This window comes from Cibotium barometz, chromosome 58 (assembly GCF_041138505.1).
Source record: "Cibotium barometz isolate CiBa-2024 chromosome 58, ASM4113850v1, whole genome shotgun sequence".
In the NCBI taxonomy this organism is placed as follows: Eukaryota; Viridiplantae; Streptophyta; class Polypodiopsida; order Cyatheales; family Cibotiaceae; genus Cibotium; species Cibotium barometz.
Window position 1 is genome coordinate 7,749,666 of NC_141103.1, and position 18,449 is coordinate 7,768,114.

Consider the following 18,449-nt stretch of genomic DNA (forward strand, 5'->3'; position numbering starts at 1 on the left):
CCCTCAAAGGTGGCATCTGAATGAAAGTCCATGCCCAATTCCTCGAGGTTTAGCCCAAGAGCAATAGCCATCTGAAAGGATATAAAGTTATCTGTAAAGGCATTCTTAAAAAGGAATAAAGCTATCTAATCCTTCAACTTGCCGCAAGCATTGCATAAAATTCTGCTCTTTGGCTCATGTGCACTATTACCCTGTACATCGGGTATAACATTCACACTTGGTTTTGCATCCTGTACATTATTCCTTTTAGCATTTTAGGAGCACTGAGATTTCATGTGATCCTTGTTCCCACATAAGAAGCACTTTCCCTCTTTCATGCAATCAAAAATGTGCTACCTGGAAAGCTTAGGATCATCCTTTTTACCCCCCCTAGCTTTTCAGAGCCCCCTTTTGCATCCTTGGACTCACTGGGCATAAATTTAGGTGGCTGTCCACTCTTTTTCTGCTCATTTCCAGCTTTGAATTTTCCCTTGTATGAGTTGAATTCTTGCCAAATAGTGGTTGAATATATCAGCTCTTGTAAAGTGCTGTGGGGATACACTGCCAAGCTCTTTTGGATGATTCGTTGCAGCCCTGACTCAAATTTTATTTTCTTCTCGTCCTCACTAATCGTCATGAAAGGTATGACCTTGAGAAGAATCCGCCAAAACTTTGAGACATGAGGAAACGGACTCGCCTTCATCCCGTGTCAACCAATCCCATTCCTTCCGTACATATTTTTTGAAGTGGGGAGGAAGGAACTGATCATAGAATTGCTCCTTGAGAGTACTCCATGTACGAGCAACGGTCCAAGAGCTTTGCCATCCACCAATCACTCGCAATCTCTTTAAGATGCATTGCCACATGCCTGAGCAGCTAGGGGAAATAACAACTCGCCAGCACCAGAATCACCTCTAGAAGTGGTCGGACAGCTCCCTTCTTACACCTGGTTGATATCTCTGGCGGTGAACGGCGGTAGAAGACTCCATATCTGGTCGACCAGCTCTCCCATGCACCAAGAAAGCATACGCATGCACCAAACTCGAGTTCTCCTCCAGTAATAGAGCTTGTCCGCAATTTAATAACTCAGGCTTGTGCTTTTTAGCTCCAAGATGGGACACCTACAAGAAGCCTGCTCAAATCAAGTCCAATGCCGGTCTTTTGGTTGCCACATGTACTAAAATAGTCCTGCCCAATGTGAATAACTCATAAGTTGTCCGTTCACTTATACGTGAGTGTGGACCTCACTAATAAATATTAGTAATCATAAACCTGTAAATTGGGTTTTAGAAACACTTACCACCTGCAAAACACATGTAGACCACCTGTCAGTCCCAAACAGGTGTGCACATACACGTCCACATGGTGCCTAGGCATCCCCAGCCCCATGGACAACACATGCAGTAATCTCAAGCATTGTCCAAGCAAACAAGACAAGTCATCCAAATATAAAATCAAAGTCATGCACACACATGAGTGCAACTAGACTGGAAATACTGACAACCAAGTGGAAACTAGGGCATACTATACTCCAAGGTTGCCCTTGAGTGCTAGCTATCTCGAGGACTCCACGGCAAGCCTCGGGGACCTGCGGGGATCCATAAGGGATGGGAGGCGATCCATGGGGAGCCCATATACTGAGAACCAAGCGGAAACTAAGGCATACCATACTCCAGGGTGGCCCTCGAGTGCTAGCTGTCTTGAGGACTCCACGGCAAGCCTCGGATATCTGTAGGGATCCATGTGACTAATGCAATGGATGTATATGGATGTCTAGAAGAGTGTATCCACTACCATCGAGGCTGTAGCAAACTCTGCTTGGATAATCTGGTGTGGGACTAATGGTTTGTTGCGGATCATACGGGAGTACATCATGATCTAGGGGATCTCAACTCGCTGCCAATCCTCATCACATAAATCTGGCCCCAGAAGGCTGCTCCATACATCAAGGCTGGTGTGACGAGGGTGTTAAAAAGCCAACCCTTCAACCTAGGCTCCTGGAAATGTACCTGGAAGCACTACCACTCAAGTAAGCTCAAGGCTGCATACCCCCGTGTCACTCTGGCATGTGTTATGGGAAGCATGGTGAAGCGTGGGCCACTAAAAGTGACACCAAGGTAGACATAGGATGAGACACCAAGTAGACATAGGATGAGACAATCTCCACAAGATCCCCTCTGCATGTGAAGCTCAATCTGGATGGGAAGGGGCCGAAGGTATTGAAGACCATTGCCTTGGTTTTACCAAGGTTAACAGAGAGGTCCCACTGAGTGCAAAAGTCCTATAAGGCATCCAACTACCTCTAAAGCCCCTCGGCTGAATCTGAAAGGAGGACGATGTCATCTACATAAAGTAGTAGGGGGATCAATATGCCTACCAGTGTGGAACCAGCCCTGCCTAATCCATCAATGAAGCTTGAGATCTCATCAATGTAGAGGCCAAAAAGAGTGGATGATAGAGAACAGCCTTGTTTCACCACAATATTGCTGGAAATCTCATGTGTTGTACCTCCTAGGGCTCTCACTCATCCGGTGACGCACTCATAGAGAGCGATGATGCTCCAAACCATGTCAGATGGGACTTCTATCCATAGTCACCAGGGAACGGGAACGGATATGGGAACGAGGGGCAAATCCGGAACGGGAACGGGACCCCTTGCAATCCGGAACGGGACCCGGAACGACACGTTATCATATTTCAATACACATGAGTAGACAAATATACAATTAAAAGCAGGTAAAAAGAGACAAATATACAATTGAAAGTAGACAAAAAAAGACAAGAATTTGATAGCAAACTCCATTTGAGAGAGAGAGAGAGAGAGAGAGAGAGAGAGAGAGATTGTACTTGGCTTTGAGAGAGAGATTGTACTTGGCTATGAGAGAGAGAAAGCTGTCTTGGTTCCCTTATGAGAGAGAGAGAGAGAGATATTGTACAATGTACTTGGCTATGAATAATGAGAGAGAGATTGTACTTGGCTATGCACACTGTACTTGCAGCTGCACTCTACAGGTTTTTATAAGTTCTCAGAGAGGTACGTTTTTTTTTAAACGTTGATATTGACGTTTTTTTTTTGAACGTTGCAGGGCAGCCTGGCAGGTCGTCTTTCAACGTTTAAAAAAAACGTTGCATAATCTATTATTTTTTTCTCATGTTTTTTTTTTAGGGGTCGGCGGCGGCGCTACTTGCAGGTATCCGTTTTTTTTTTTTAATACAAAGGGTGCCCAAAACGTTTTGGGCACCCGTAACCCTTCTATTCAAAAAAAAAAAAGGAAGGATACGCTATTATGCTGCCGGCGGCCAGAAAGTGGGAAAAAAAAACGTTAAGGGTGCCGTTTCGCGAATCATGGAAAAAAAATTAAAAAAAGCGTTCCTCCACGTTCCGCCGTTCCCAAGTTCCATTCCTCCACGTTCCCCCGTTCCACACCAATGGAACGGCGTTCCCATGTGACTATGCTTCTATCTCCTATAGACGGTGTAGGAGGCGGGCTCAAGGTACATTATCAAAAGCTTTGCGGAAATCCACAAAGTAGCAATAAATCTTGTGATGTTGTGCTCTACCCTCTCCGATGATGGCACGGAGGGTGAAGATTTGGTCAAGGGTAGAGTAGCTCATCCGAAAGCCTGCCTGTCCTCAGACTTTGCATCCCTGTCTCTCTACAAATGAACTGAGGTCCACCTCTAACACCAATCCATAGAATTTCGCCAATGTGTGGTCAATAATGATCGGCTTGTAATTATTAGGGTCAAGTGAATCTCCGGCTTTGAGGATGGGGGTGATGGTGTTAGCGGACCAAAAGGGTGGAAATCCTTTACAAAGGACTCTATTGCCAGAGTTTCAACTTCATGCTTGAGCCATAGTTGCATGAAACAGAAACGGCTGATGCTTATTCAATGAAAACAGCTTGAAACTAAGAATGGAAACCGCTAAAAAACCGAAAGTCTTTAGCATCACATGGTATACATGAGAGATAAAATTGTAAAATTAAAGAAGGGAGAACATAACGTGGATCTCACATGGAGAAAATCAAAGACGGTGAGAATATTTGAGAAAACTCAAGACTTTTAAAGAAAAATTCATGGGAGAAATATTAAAAACAAATTTGGAAACACGAAACCAAAAAGGAAACGAAGACTCAAGAGAAATGGAGTTTCCACATTTTTGGCTAGGAAACGGCCGTTTCATGTTACTATGGCTTGAGCTTCATGCTTGAGGTTTTTGATATTCTTAATCAGCATGACACATCAACTCATGCTTGATTTGGCAAAAGTGGAATAAACAGTAGTGTATGCAAGCATTAGTTTCCTAGCTTAAGGTCAAAATTCAATGAAGCAGCCCATGTAAAGCAGTAAAAAATGCAAGAATGTATTTCCTTGGCTTTTGATTATAATCGTGACTAATTGGCATGACACATCAACCCCCATATGATTTGGAACAAGCAATGAAGCTACTCATGTGAAATAAGCAGTGACATATGCATGCATGAGTTTCCCTTGGCTTCAGGTCAAAGTTCAAAGAAATCAATGACAGAATCAATAATAGAAATGCTTACCTTGTTCTTTGTAGGCATATAAAAAGGCTCAAAGACGAGAGGAAATGGAGTATCAAGCCCACAGACCCTCGAGACCGGTGCCTCAAGCTGGAAAACAATGACCAGCAAGCAATTTTTAGTTCAATAGATTGAAATCATTTTCCTTAAGCTTTTGTCTACGAGTTCCAAGATAATATTTGAATGAGTGCCCTTCTCAAAAGTCCAGATCAAAGATCAATCATGCATGGATGAAGCTGGCCACAGTAGATGGAATTCCTGATTACAAAGGTGAAACCACATCTGCCTTCCTATAATACTCAAGTGGTTCTCATGTACAAGAAGGCCTAAAATTCTGTTTGGCTCGATCAAGTGGGAGTTTTGGGGTATAAAGTCAAACTGCACCATGTGTGTTAGTATGTTGGTCACAACTTAGAGTCACTCTGAGTCCCTAGGCACAACTGCAGTTCTGTTCAGCCATTTTGCAATGGCAAAATTGCAACTCATAGCTGTGGAATAGAAGCATGTAGCAGCAACACCCTATAGTTGGAGAACTTCATATTTGTGGCGAAACTCTTTTGAAGAATATCTGCAGGATCTGCAGACTGCCACTGTATCATCTAAAAGCAGCTCCTGTAAGTATGGCCAAATGCAAGAAGATGTCCAATGTAAGGCACACTACATGGGCATTCCAGTGTTGAGTAGTCTATCACATTGAGGACAAGATGCAAGTGCACCACTGACAGATCTCCACTGGTCATATTAAGTTAAAACAATCATGGAAAGACTTGCTAAAAACTCACCCGAAGAAAGCAACGTTCAACAATCGAGGTTGCAATTTCAGCACCGAATCCTCCTGTGATTGGTGCCTCATGACTGACCTGAAAACATAACCGAAAGGTAGAACTTCTAAAAATCTATCACAAGACTTTAACACGTATAAAATCAAGAAAATATATACCTTTGGTCCAGGGATCACTTAGCCTTTTTCACAGACCCAAAGAGTGCAAATCCAAGAGAATATTAGGCACTTAAGGCACTTACAAGAAGACGCCCAGTTTTATTTACAGATGCCTCCACGGTCTCCTTGTCCCATGGTATCAATGTTTGTAAATCTATCAGTTCGCAAGAAATCCCATCCTGTGGGACCATAATGCACAATAAGGAGTTAAGAATTCTATGGTCATAAGAGAATGGAACCATGTGCATGTATCAAAAAAAAAAAAAAAAGTTAAGCTCATAGAATATGTGCCTGCACAAAACTTGGTAGGGTATATCCAGGGTGTTGGGTCCCTAAAAGAAATAACTAGACTCTAATGCTATTTGGTGGCTCCACTATGACACACTTAGTACTAACTAAGTACTGGTAAGTTAAAATTTAATGAGCTAACGTAAAATGACCTTGGAATTAAGGACACTCTCACCTACCATATAAATAAGTGAAGATTCAACTCATTCATAGGAATTCCCAAGAGGATAGAGACACTGGGAATAGGACCAGAATCAAGCATAGGTCTGGCTCAAGCCTTCAACTGGATGGTGGGCTCTGGTGGTATTATGGACATCTGGACTTGGATATGGAGTCAGGCATGGTGTTGGTCTAGCCTCTGGTTCAGCAACATTGCTATGGTTGGGTAGTGAGCTAGCCAGTCCCTCCTAGCAGCTTGGCTAAACAAAATAATATTTGAGTTTTGCAGGTTGAAGGCAGTTGAGAGCTCCTTCTCATGGGGGCACATATAACATTCTGAAGAGATCCAGCACTTGCCCTTTTTCCCAAACGAGAAATACATACCCTCGATGCATATACTATAACAGTCACACAATGTGTCACCATTTTTTATTAGTCCCTTATTATCTTTGTAATAATTTTTATTTGTTAATAAAAGTTATTTGTTGGCCAGTTTTAACCATGGATATATTCACACTAATAGACTCAAGTGGTACAATCCCCAATGTCTAGGTGTGTTATCTCCAGTGGTGAGCTAGAGGCTCAAGTGGTACTATTCCCAAAGCCTGGTGGCAAGATAGATCAAGCGATATACAATTCCCGGATCTATGTCAATAGGACAACCAAGTGGTACCACTCCCGGGTCATCAAGATCAAGTGGTACGACTCCCGGATCCAGAGCTAGATGAGCTCGTTATAGTACAGCATTGTGAACGGAGATTTCTTGCATAAGGGATTTGCACTAGCGTAAGTGTGTGTGACACTGGGCTTATGCTTGAGCATGTGTGTACTTTTTGTGTTGCCTGCCTGATTTGTAATGTGTCATCCTATGGAGCCGAGGACACCCGGAACTACGTAAACCCACGGTCTGTGGCGTGACTTGTTTGTTAACATGTGTACGTGTTGGCTTTGAGCAAGGAGATTCCATTGTAAATGTTGTAAATCACTTTAGGATTGTAAAACCCGCTTGTGAGTGACCAACGGCCACTTTCTTCTTAAAGGTCGCCTGTGCCAGTGTCACAAACCCCATGTGGCATTGATTATCTTGATTAATCCGGCAAGCATGTGTCTAGACTCTGGCCGTGCCCATGATGGATATCCAGAACATGGTGGGATTACGAAAGGATCTCTGGCATGGCCCATAGAGATTGACTTTGGTGTTATGTACCTCGGCACTAATCTACAAATTAGGGATCTAATCCAACCGGTTAGGGGGCCCCAGGATTAAGGATTAGTTGGTTGATACTTGGCTAGGGTTCCTAGATTGATAAAACAAGCTTAATATATATATATACCTAGATGAATCCAAGAACATGCCCAAATTCACCTTTTAAGAACGTGCATGTTATATACTCATGGTAGTCAACCCACAAGACTATATAACTATCAACTCCATTATGCATTGTATGGACTAGATACTACGACATCAGTGCCCAATAGTGGGTGTAGAACTCTATATCAAGATATGCTCTCACACACGCACTCCACACACACACACACACACACATAAGAGCATATATTCACACAAAGCCCTTCGTACTGAGTTTCTGTCAAACCTCCGGAGATTCAAGGCAGACTAATCTGTCAAGCTTAATGGCCTTTTCTAGCGAGTTAGATATTTATGGCATAGTTATCACTATGTAAGTGAGAGCTTGGGTTATTATGAGACATAGTTGTGAGGATGCACCACTAAAGGTCTGGCTTGGACCAGAAGAACAGATATACTCATGCCATGCACATGGCGAGTGTGTAGGTTAGCATGTCGAAGGCCTATGGGCAGGCTTTAGTGGTATGGGATGCCGGAGTTAGACATGGGCCCATGGGATTGTGCAGGAAGCCCTAGCCTTGGCTCAGGGGAGATCGGTTGATGTCAATCGTGGTTGGGACTCGGGAGGTAAGGTAGCCTACTACCTCATGATTTGGTTAAGGACTAACCTTGGTTTTCAACTGTGTGGAAGATTTTGGGAAGGACTTTACAGCTGGTATCAAAGCAGCCCTAACGCAGAGGCTGAAGAGGTATGCATGTCAAGGCGTCGTAGATGTCAGATTTCCCAGGTATTCCTCTCATCATTTTCTCTTTCTATCAAACTGATTGCTCTATAGAAGTTGTACAAGGTTTTTTGGTTTCTGATTGTATGTTGTGTTAGGCTGTAGAAGCGACTACTCGTAATATGTCTAAAGGCAGCTGGAGCTTGTTGACTGGAGGCAAGGTGGCCAAGAGGCAAGCCTAAGGGCAGCCAAGACGGCTACCCGGGCAGCAAGGGACTTCAGCTTTTTCTCCTAGACTTGATCCACGACACTCAAACTGGCTTTGTTCAGGATCGGAGCATTCTGGACAACATCTTTACCTTTTGGGAGGCGACAGCTTCGGCCAAGATGCAACAGCAGGACCTCTTTGACTCCTAGACTTTGAGAAAGCTTATAATAGGGTGGATTGGAGCTTTCTGGAGGGCACAATGAGCCGGATGGGACTCCCCATGGAGTGGATTCATGGAGTCTTAGAACTTTACTCAACCTCACACAACCAAGTTCTCATTCAGGGAGCCCGTGGTGACAGATTCCCCCTTTCCCGCTCGATTAGACAAGGTTGTCCTCTGGCACCTTACCTCTTCCTGTTGGTCACTGAGGCCATGAGTAGTTCTCTCTCTACACAGGAGACCAGGCTTCAGGGATTGCGTCTTCCCCTCTGCAAGCAAGAGGAGTTGCTGGACTCAAAGTTTGCAGACGACACAGTAGCTTTCCTTGCAGGAGAGGTGGGGAATCTGTCCGGAGATTTGCAGAGGCGATCGAGATTCTCTACCGCGCATCAGGAGCACAGATCAATTGGCACAAGACGTGTGGTTTTTGGGTAGGCTCAGCACCCGCCCCCGACTTGGCGACCAGTTGAGGCTCTCCAATGGATCTAGAGGAGCACTCCAGTTCGTTATCTCGGTTGCCAGGTTGGCATTGATATCTCTCCCAAGCAGCAGCTCACCCTGCTTCTTCTAAGTATTCGGAAGAAGCTTCTATATTGGAGCTCGGCGAGGCTCTCCCTAGCACGCAGGGTGGTGGTGGCGAACCACTTCTTGCCACCATGTGGTACATCACTTCGTGTTGGGCCTTTTCTCGGGCATGTATTGGCCAGGTACAGAAGTCTTCTACATAACAACCATCAAGATTTAACCAAACCTGTAAACCCTGCTCAATCATCTGGCCAACGAAAACCAGATTCTTTGCAATGTTCGAAACATGAAGTATATCTGCAAGGTACTTGATCTTACTATCCTGCATAGACAATGACACATCTCCAATATGGACAATCGGATGAGCAATGTCATCCCCTGTTTCAACAAAACCTAGTCTTTCAAGACTCTTCATTTCCTTGAGCCACTCACCATGACTTGTCATGTGGTTCGAAGCACGTGAATCAACATACCATACAACATCCTTACATGCCGCTACATCATTTCAAAACACAGCATTAACCACATGTTACATAACAAACAACCTCTCATTATCCTCATTATTTCTGCTAGAGGATGCATAGTTGTTTTGTTGTACTTTTCCATTTTGCATGTCACTCTGCTTCTTATAGCAATCTGCCTGCACATGCCCAAGCTTACCACAATAAAAACATCCTCGTGTATCATTATGTTGCCTTTGCCAATTACCACAACCTCGTTGACTCCCCCTGCCTCTAAACTGGCCTCTTCCACCTGTATGTTGTTGTAAATCCTGGGACTGTTGCTGCTGCTGACCATAATTCTGATTACCTGTTCGGCCACCACCTTGGTCCATCCACGACCTCTACCTCGTCCTCTACTTGCACTTGTGTAGGAGGCCTATTACTCTGAACTGTTTCTGTTTTATGAAGACCGTTGATCTTCACCCAAGTTCTTCTCTTCAATGATCAGCATTGACACCGAATCTGTGAAGTTGGGAATGTTCTCTCGAGTCTAAATAGACGTCTTGAATGCCTTGTATTGTGGCTCAAGACCACGCAGACACACTTCCACCTTATCATCATCATCAACATCATCATCAAAAGAAACACCAATTGATGCAAGGGATTTCACAATGCCCTTGATCTTCAAAGCATAATCATTCACAGACATATTCTTCTTTTCCGCAGTATGAAGCTAATTCTTCAACTGAATTTTTCGTGCCTTGGTGTTGGTTTCATAGAACTTCACCAAGGTGTCCCATGCCTCCTTAGGTGACTTGGCATCCTGTATATGCCCAATCATAGTTTCATGTATACTAATAGAAAGCCAATACATGACTTTCCTTGCTCCTTGATTCCAATCCTTGAACTCTTTTATATCTGCAGCTGTTGAAGTCATCTCCAATATCTCCGGTGCCTCCTCATGTTCACCTTCAATGTAGTCCCAGTAACCTTTTTCCATCAGGAAATTTGTCAATCTAATCCTCCAAGCATGAAAGTTATTCTTGTCAAGGTTCTCTGTAACAATCTGGTTTATTCCACAATTTAACATCTTTTCTACAACACAAATTTACCAGCAACAACAACACTCTTCCTTGACCTGCACAAACTGTTGTATTCTCTACAGCAGTACTATACTGCACCCAAATTGTGACCGCTCCCTACAGGAGGCCTGCAGATCGGAAGACAATATACACATATTTAGAACACTTAATTTAACTGATATTAAATAATGGAAACAGCATCAGTAACATAAATTTTGAAAATACTGAAAATACAAATGACACCAGCACTAGGGCCCGAAAGAGCTGGCCCCCCCTCAATACTTTTTGTATTTCTTGGAGTATTTATATTTGTACAAGTGTCATGGACCTGATAGGCCTGATTTCTCCACCAAGGAGTGAAAACAACCAAACAAACTGGTTCAAGTCGATGAAGAGGTGTTGATCAGAGTAGCTTCAAATCACACGCTCATTTCCACCTTCACTGGGTACACACTTGCCTTTCACTGGTCTTCCGAGACCGTACACAAACAGGCACGCCCGTACTGACGCAAGCACAGTGGTACACCGCAAAGGGAACGTTTCCCGGTTCTCCCAGTTAAGCTTTGTACCCAGTTTTTCCCCTAGATTTTTGGCTGACCTTCACTGGGCCTCTGATCCTGAGGACGCGGTTAGCACGCACATAGGGAAATAACAAACCAGAAAGAAAGCTTCCAAGAAATGAAAATGAAAAAGAAATTTCCTGTTCCTGTACTACACAAACTTGTAGAACTTGAAATTTAAATTTAAAGAAATTAAATTTTTGCATAAATTTAAACATAGCACCTGGAGTAGCTTGTTGCAGATAAAACAATGGAAGAGTCCTTCCTCTATTTTGGAGCCTCATACTTTGGTTCCATTAGCAGTAGTTTGTACAACTAGAAGGCTATAGATAAGTCCATTTGCATCACCATATGTGAGTAGATCAACATCATCTGGAGTACACAAACCAGGAGCAGCAAGGCTGGAAGCTGAATATGTACGGGCAGTAGGTACAGCTCTTATTCAAGCAACAAGTGCTGTACGGACAGCAATTACAGTAGATACTGTTGGTACAGCTGGTACAGTTCGTACAGCTTCAGGCAGGTGCAAGAGAGGCAGCCGATTCAGCTTGCAAGTAAGATGGCAGCCAGCACAGTTTGCAGGTACAAGAGTGGCAGCTAGCACAGTTTGCAGGTACAAGTAGGCAGCCAGCACAGTTTGCAGGTACAAGATGACAGCCAGCACTGTTTGCAGGTACAGTTCACGTACAACAAGCGGACAGCAGCTAGGAGGCGGGTACAGGACCGAATCTGGCCTTTGGAGAGAGAGGCAATGGAGGAGAAAGGCAGCCAGCAGGCGATGATGAGAAAGAAAACCCACCAGCCTCACACGTGGGAAATTTCTAAAAGTGTTCCATGCAAAGCCTTTTTTTCAAAGGTTATAAAACCTTAAATCAATTCAACACTTTGGGCACCCTCAAAAGCAAATGTCCAGCCCCTATTTAAAATGAGTGTGAACACATTACCTTATAAATATTAAGGTTTACCATAGTTTATAGATTTTACCCTTTAAAAAGGCCAAAATGAAAATACTTACCACCTGTTCACACGCCACACCACCGAGTCAGCAAACAGCACTCCACGGTACACTGGGGGCGTCCCCGTCCAGTGTACTGGCACGACATAACAAGCAGACACGCGCAAACAAGTCATGCAAAAACAAATTTATGCATGCAGGCATAAACGCATGTGCACATATAATGGACGAAATCTCCCTTCATGAAACTTGTAGAAGAAGTTCCTGTCGGGCACAAAACTAGCGCGAAGAAATACAAAGATATATCCTCGTCTTCCTATGGAGTGACAGTCCCATAGGTAAGACGCCATCCTGGCCATACACGGGTGGCACCGACAGGCTCCCGTCCATACAGCACGAAGCAGGTCACACACGGGTGGCACGAGATTGGTTCTCGTCCATGTGACGCAGCACTGATCACACACTGGTGGCACTAATCTGGTTCCCGTCCATGTGACGCAGCACTGATCACACACGGGTGGCACTAATCTGGCTCTCGTCCATGTGACACCAAAAGACTAGCCCTTTCACATGGGACATTGGCCTGGCCCCATGTAAACATGGCACAAATCTGGCCACTCTATGGAGCGACAGTCCCATAGAAGTGGCTCCAGAAATGGAGATGGACCAAAGGGTGACACAAATTGTCACAACCAGTGACCTTACTTTGATACATACACCCAATGGCAACTTTGAGACCTTTTGCAGCACACACAGTGTCTACACAGCCAATCGCCCTTCTTGCAGTTCAAAAAACAGAGTTCTGCAGAGAATCGAAACTTACCCGCAGTGCTAGTGAATGCCTGCGAACTAAAAAACGGAGGTCCAGACGCGCCCGAAACGCGTTTTCGGCCCAAAAAATTTCGTCCAACAGACAAAATAGTTACCCTGTAGCTTTGCTCCCACAAAGAAAGCTCCTCAATCGGAGTTCGTTTGTCGGTGCCTCCCGATAAGATCCCGACAAGAGTGTAGTAACCAACACAAAGGGGGGAAGAGTAGATGAAGCTCTTACCCTCGTACCGCTTCCTGTGCTTCTCTTGCTTGCCGCTCAGTCCTTAGCATGAACCAAGCTCTGATACCATGAAAAGATGCAAAGGAGAAGAGAGCTTGAGCTCTTGCAAAAAGCACATACACACTCACACAAACCCTAGAAGAGAACACACAAGGTGAGAAGCTGAAAATTCTTCTTCTTCTTCACACAACAAAAAAGGTCTACAAAGAAGATAAAGTGACTAACACACATAATAGAGTATATACAAGCGGTCCATAATGTGAACACGCTAAGAGGAGTGGGTAGATGTGGACTAGTCGGTGTAATCCAGCTGTAGAATCTCTGGCAAAGATATGTCGGTGCCAGCTACCAAACCCGCCAGTGATATAAATGTCGATCGGTCATGCACGCGCCTCATGAGTGTCAGCTCATGTTGAGCTTGACATCTCAACAAGTGGGACCGGAGAGAGTGGACTTGGCATGATCCAACAGATTGGGAGGAGCTTCTTTGCATATACTGTGCGGCTAGGCTGCAAGATCCAGATGCCTGAGATAGATGGCACACCAGCAGCAGCAGCACATTGGTAGTCTCAGGGCCTCTCACAGCGTTTCCTTTCAGATTTCTGGAAGAGATTGTGGGACAACTTTCGGCCTAGAAAGATCACCCACTTTCTTTGGTTGATGCCACATAGGAGTTTGGCGATCAGTACTTGGCTGGCAGTTGGAGGTCGACCAACAGCTTGCCCACGGTGCAGCCACCCCAAGAGTCTCAAAGACATTGCTTTTGGGATTACCTGAAGGCTCAACAGATTTGGCAACAGATTTCTCCGCATCTTCACAATGGATAGGACACCGACCCGGATCATTACATGGGGCACTGACGCTTGGCCCACAGAGGCTAGAGTGGTTAGGGCTTCAGAGGAGGATGGGGGAGGGCTAGGCCTTCAGGTCTCTCACAGCAGTACAACTCACAGCCCCACCTACACGCGATTGGCGGCCAGGCTCATGCCAAAGATGGGAGATTTGCAGTAGCATAGCAACCTGGCACATTTGACGTGCTAGATGCAGCAAGGCCATCGAGGGTACACACTCCGTTGGCTGAGACCGTCAAGAGCATATGGCTTGATATCATTCACACCCTCCGCGGTCAATGGGAGAAGTTACAAGCAGGTTTTGACCGTATGCAGAAGCGGCAGGAAGCTTTCTTGAGACTTTGGAGACCTGACCCTTTCCTCACAAATAGGGGCGGTGACCCCATTTGGCATTACAGACCACCTATGTGGTTGTCCCCCCCCCCCCCCCCCCCCCCTCCCCCTCCCCCTCCCCCCCCCCACACACACCCCAGTATGAGATAGCCTTCTCCTCACAAAGCGGCCAGCCGGAGGAGAAGCGCCTCTTCCCCTTATGATCATTTGATTTCCACCCTTAAATGAGGCGAGTTTGTATTTAGCCCTTCGTGGTTGTAAGCCCTTTGTGGCTGTTTTTTCTTTAACTAATTGAAGGATCCTTTTCCCGCAAAAAAAAAAAAAAAAAAGACCAGCTACCCAGGGCGGCTACTATGCGCAAGTAGCCAGGCCATCCAGCTAGGTCAACCAGCCAACCGGCCAGATGAACACAGCCAAGCCAACCTGGGCAGCCACAAGCAAGGCGCTTTGCTGGCAGCAGAACCACGGACAGTAGAGGGGTGCACAGCAAGAGGACGGCCAACAGGCAGATTGTATGGGGAAGGACCGCAACCAGAAAAAAAAAAAGCATGCGCATATGATCAAAAAAACAAGCTGGAAGATTTGTTAAAAAAAGCACCATCGTTTTTTTAAGAGAAAGCAAACGTTTTTTCATACACATGGCTTTTTGCTAAAAGAAGAGGGGGGGGGGGGGGGACCTATAAGTGAATAAAGCACGATGTTTTTTTTTAAATTAAAACTAAAAAGCACTTAGTTTTTTTGAGAAAACTCAAAAGCAAGTAAACTCCTCCATTTTTTAGTATAAAAGGGGGGATTTGCATTTTTTGTTTTTAGTTTTGCAGTACACTCAAAAACTTGAGCTTGGAACATTTGATTTATATGGTTGTATCGGTGGATCACATGGAATTGCAAAACTTGCATGTGGACATCTCTTAATCTTTTGCAGTAACCCAACATTCCATTTTTTCCATCTCCAAGAAACCTTGGAAAACAGTGTAAGTTTTCTCTCATGCCAAGCCTCATTTGGCGTTGTAAGTTTTCTCTCATGCCAAGCCTCATTTGGCGTCATCGTTTTCAATGCTTTGGTATGGCATCTATTCAAAACATGTGTAGCTACTAGCACACATGATTTCTTCCATCCACAATTTGTGAGGAAGCCTTTCCTTTTGACCATGCATCTAGCCATTTCCATCAATGACATGTTCTTTCTCTCAACAACACCATTTTTGCTGAGAAGAGTATGGCATTGTGCATTGATGCTTTATGCCCTTTTCTACCAAAAAAGCTTTGAAAGCAATAGACATGTATTCCTCCCCTTGATCTGTACGAAGGGTGTGCACTTTGCAAACAGTTTGATTTTCAACATTTGCCACACAATGCTGAAAACATGCAAATACATCAGATTTTTCCCTCTTGTGATATATATACCTAGATGAATCCAAAAACATGCCCAAATTCACCTTATAAGAAAGTGCAATTTATAACCTCGTGGTAGTCATCACAAGAAAATAAACCTCGACACAGATTTTCCCCTCTTGGGATATACCTAAGCAAATCTAGAGTAGTCATCGATAAAGGTTACAAAGTATACATGCTTCCCAATCAATGGTGTCCGCAGAGGACCACACACATCGTTGTGCACAAGCTCTAATTTCTGGACAATCCTTGTTGTCCATATTTTGGGAATGCATTCTGTGCATCTTACCCAATATGCATCCTTCACATACATGTTTTGGTGGCAGCTCTACACGAGGCATGTCCTGCATAATTTGATGCTTTTGCAATAGCATCAGACTATCATAATTCACATGCCCAAACCTGGCATTCCACAATTGTCTCTTGCATGGCAACTATTAGAGTGGAAACCACATGAGAACCATGCTCTCTCCTATCAAACCTATCAAGCTGGTATAACCCGTGCTACAATGTGCTGGATGTGACTAATGCAAGAATTGTCTGCACATGTTACCCGTTTGCTCTCAAGGGCAGCCATAAGCTTCTTAAACAAATTCCTTTGTGAGGTTGTGTGTTTAGAAGCACCACTCTCAAAGTACCAGGTGTCGAGTCTTTCATGGACACTAAGAGACATATGCTCTAATGATGCATCATAACAACAAACAAGAAAAGTCCACTCATCACCACAAGATTTGTTGACGCATCATCTTTCACTGCAAGTGACGAAGAAGAATCTACATCCATGCCCCTTTCCTTCTTCTTTTCCTTGCAAGCCCCTTTCTACACTCATTTACATCGTGACCCGGCTTTTTGTAGTAGTGACACTTGCCCTTTTTCTTGGGCTTGCCTACATCATTCTTAGCCTTTTGTCCTTTTGTGAAGGCTGTCCCAAATCAGCCCTTGGCTAAAAATTGCTTTTGGCTTTATCTTTGCCCTTGCCTTTGGCAACAAAAGCCCCATCACTGCCATGCATGACGGAAGATTGTTCTTCAGATTCTGCTCCTCTTGTAACAACAAACCAACCAGCTCTTCAAACATGATTGGTCCCCGCATAGACAAAGTGAGCGATGTGTGGAAATTCAAGTAAGTCTCTCCTAGTGATGATAGTGTCATGGAGACCCAACTCCTTTTCAGGAATGACCTCATCAATGTTAAGCAACTGCTCCAAAATATGGCCCACAGGTGCACAGAAATTTGACACTTTTCATACTAGAGGCGTTTGTCCAGTGATTAAGCAGGGATTTGAATTGCAAGTGTCATCGGGACACTCTAAAAACTTATTGTAGCCTTGTATTTGGAGCAAAAAAACTGCTCACAAACTTGTGGTTGCCTGGCATTGCACTCCGGTGCGTTGCGATTTTACCTGCAAGTGTTTTTACAGCACAATTTGTTGCATTAAAGTGTTTGCATATCTTTTAGCACATCTCTTAGCAGAGAGATTTCAGTATATAGTTGGGAATGCAACTGATATATTCGGGGTTTTGTCCCTAGAAGACAAACTCGATGGCAATAATTATTCCCTATTGAGTTTCATAGTCCGAAAACTTCTTGTGGCCAAAGGTTTATAAGGTTATATATCAGGTGATGATGTACGCCCTACTGACATAGCACCTAACACGCGTGGTGCTAAGCAAGCTGCAACACCTACCCTTCCCACACAGGAGCAGAAGGGATGGGATACTCATGATGCCCAAGCGATGGCTTTGATTGCTTTGTCTATAAAGCGATCAATTATACTGCATATCAGGTCTTGCATGATGTCACGACAAGCTTGGGATGTATTGGAGATCATGTACCAGGCTAAGAATGAGGCCACTGTTGCCTTCTTAAACAGGAGTTGGAAAATGTGTCCACATAAGATGGGGACAGCATGGCTAATCATCTTACGAAAATCCAAGGTCTTCGAGAGCAGTTGCTTAACATTGATGGGGTCATTCCTGAAAAGGAGTTGGTCTCCATGACACTATCATCACTACCAAATACTTGCGTGAATTTTCACACATCGCTCACTTTGTCTATGCGGAGACCAATCATGTTTGAAGAGCTGGTTGGTTTGTTGCTATAGGAAGAGCAAAATCGAAAGACCAAATCTTGTGTCATGCAAGACAGTGATGGGGCTTTTGTTGCCAAACGCAAGCACAAAGAAAAAGCCAAAAGTAATTTTCAGCAAAGGACTGATTAGGGACAGCCTTCACAAAAGGCTAAGATGATGCAAGCAAGCCCAAGGAAAAGGGAAAGTGTCACTACTACGAAAAGCTGGGTCAGCACAATGCCATACTCTCCTTAGCAAAATGGTGTTGCTAAGAGAGAGAACATGTCGTTGACGGAAATGGCTACCTACTCATGATAATTGTGTCGACCATCTGGTCCTCCAAGAAGTTCAAGTGTGAACAGACCTACTCACGGGCATTTTTTCCCTATGACTGGACATAGGTTTTTTCCTCGTGTGAACACACTTATGTGTGTTGGGCACTTAGCCCTAGGTTATATTGTAGTTATACTTGCACATCTTATTATTATCAAGTACACACTTTCCAGCACCTCACACTCTCTCTCTCATGTGTTTCTATCTCGGTGTGTGTGCATTAGGGTTGTGCTGCAGGTATCCTCCCGAACCCAACATTGGTATCGAAGCAGTGTCACCCCCTCCATTGGACTTGCATCTTTGCAATTAGGGTTTTCAACTCTGTCCCTACAACCGCACCTCTGAATCTACTCATTTTAGGGTTTAAGCAATTTAGGGTTTTTCAACCCGTTTTAGGGTTTTTTCTCTGAATCTAACCAAACCCTTCATACATGGACTCATCCGACCACCATTGCAAATCTAATTCTGGAGGCGTTTT

At 44.3% G+C, this 18,449-nt stretch overlaps 1 protein-coding gene across 4 annotated transcripts in view; it reads right to left on the reverse strand.

Annotated features, from left to right (window-relative positions):
* Positions 1 to 18,449, reverse strand: part of LOC147605850 (2-oxoisovalerate dehydrogenase subunit beta 2, mitochondrial-like) — a 46,059-nt gene that overhangs the window by 3,124 nt on the left and 24,486 nt on the right. For 2 of the 4 annotated variants that reach the window (XM_086792941.1, XM_086792942.1), the window contains exons 10-12: positions 5,553 to 5,648; positions 5,312 to 5,389; positions 4,533 to 4,619 (exon numbers count right to left, since the gene is read on the reverse strand). In XM_086792941.1, the coding sequence (XP_086649067.1) occupies positions 4,533 to 4,619; positions 5,312 to 5,389; positions 5,553 to 5,648 (261 nt within the window). Of the gene's footprint in view, positions 1 to 4,532; positions 4,620 to 4,990; positions 5,142 to 5,311; positions 5,390 to 5,552; positions 5,649 to 18,449 lie in introns of those variants that run through there. The other 2 variants (XM_086792943.1, XM_086792944.1) reach the window with 2 other exon arrangements.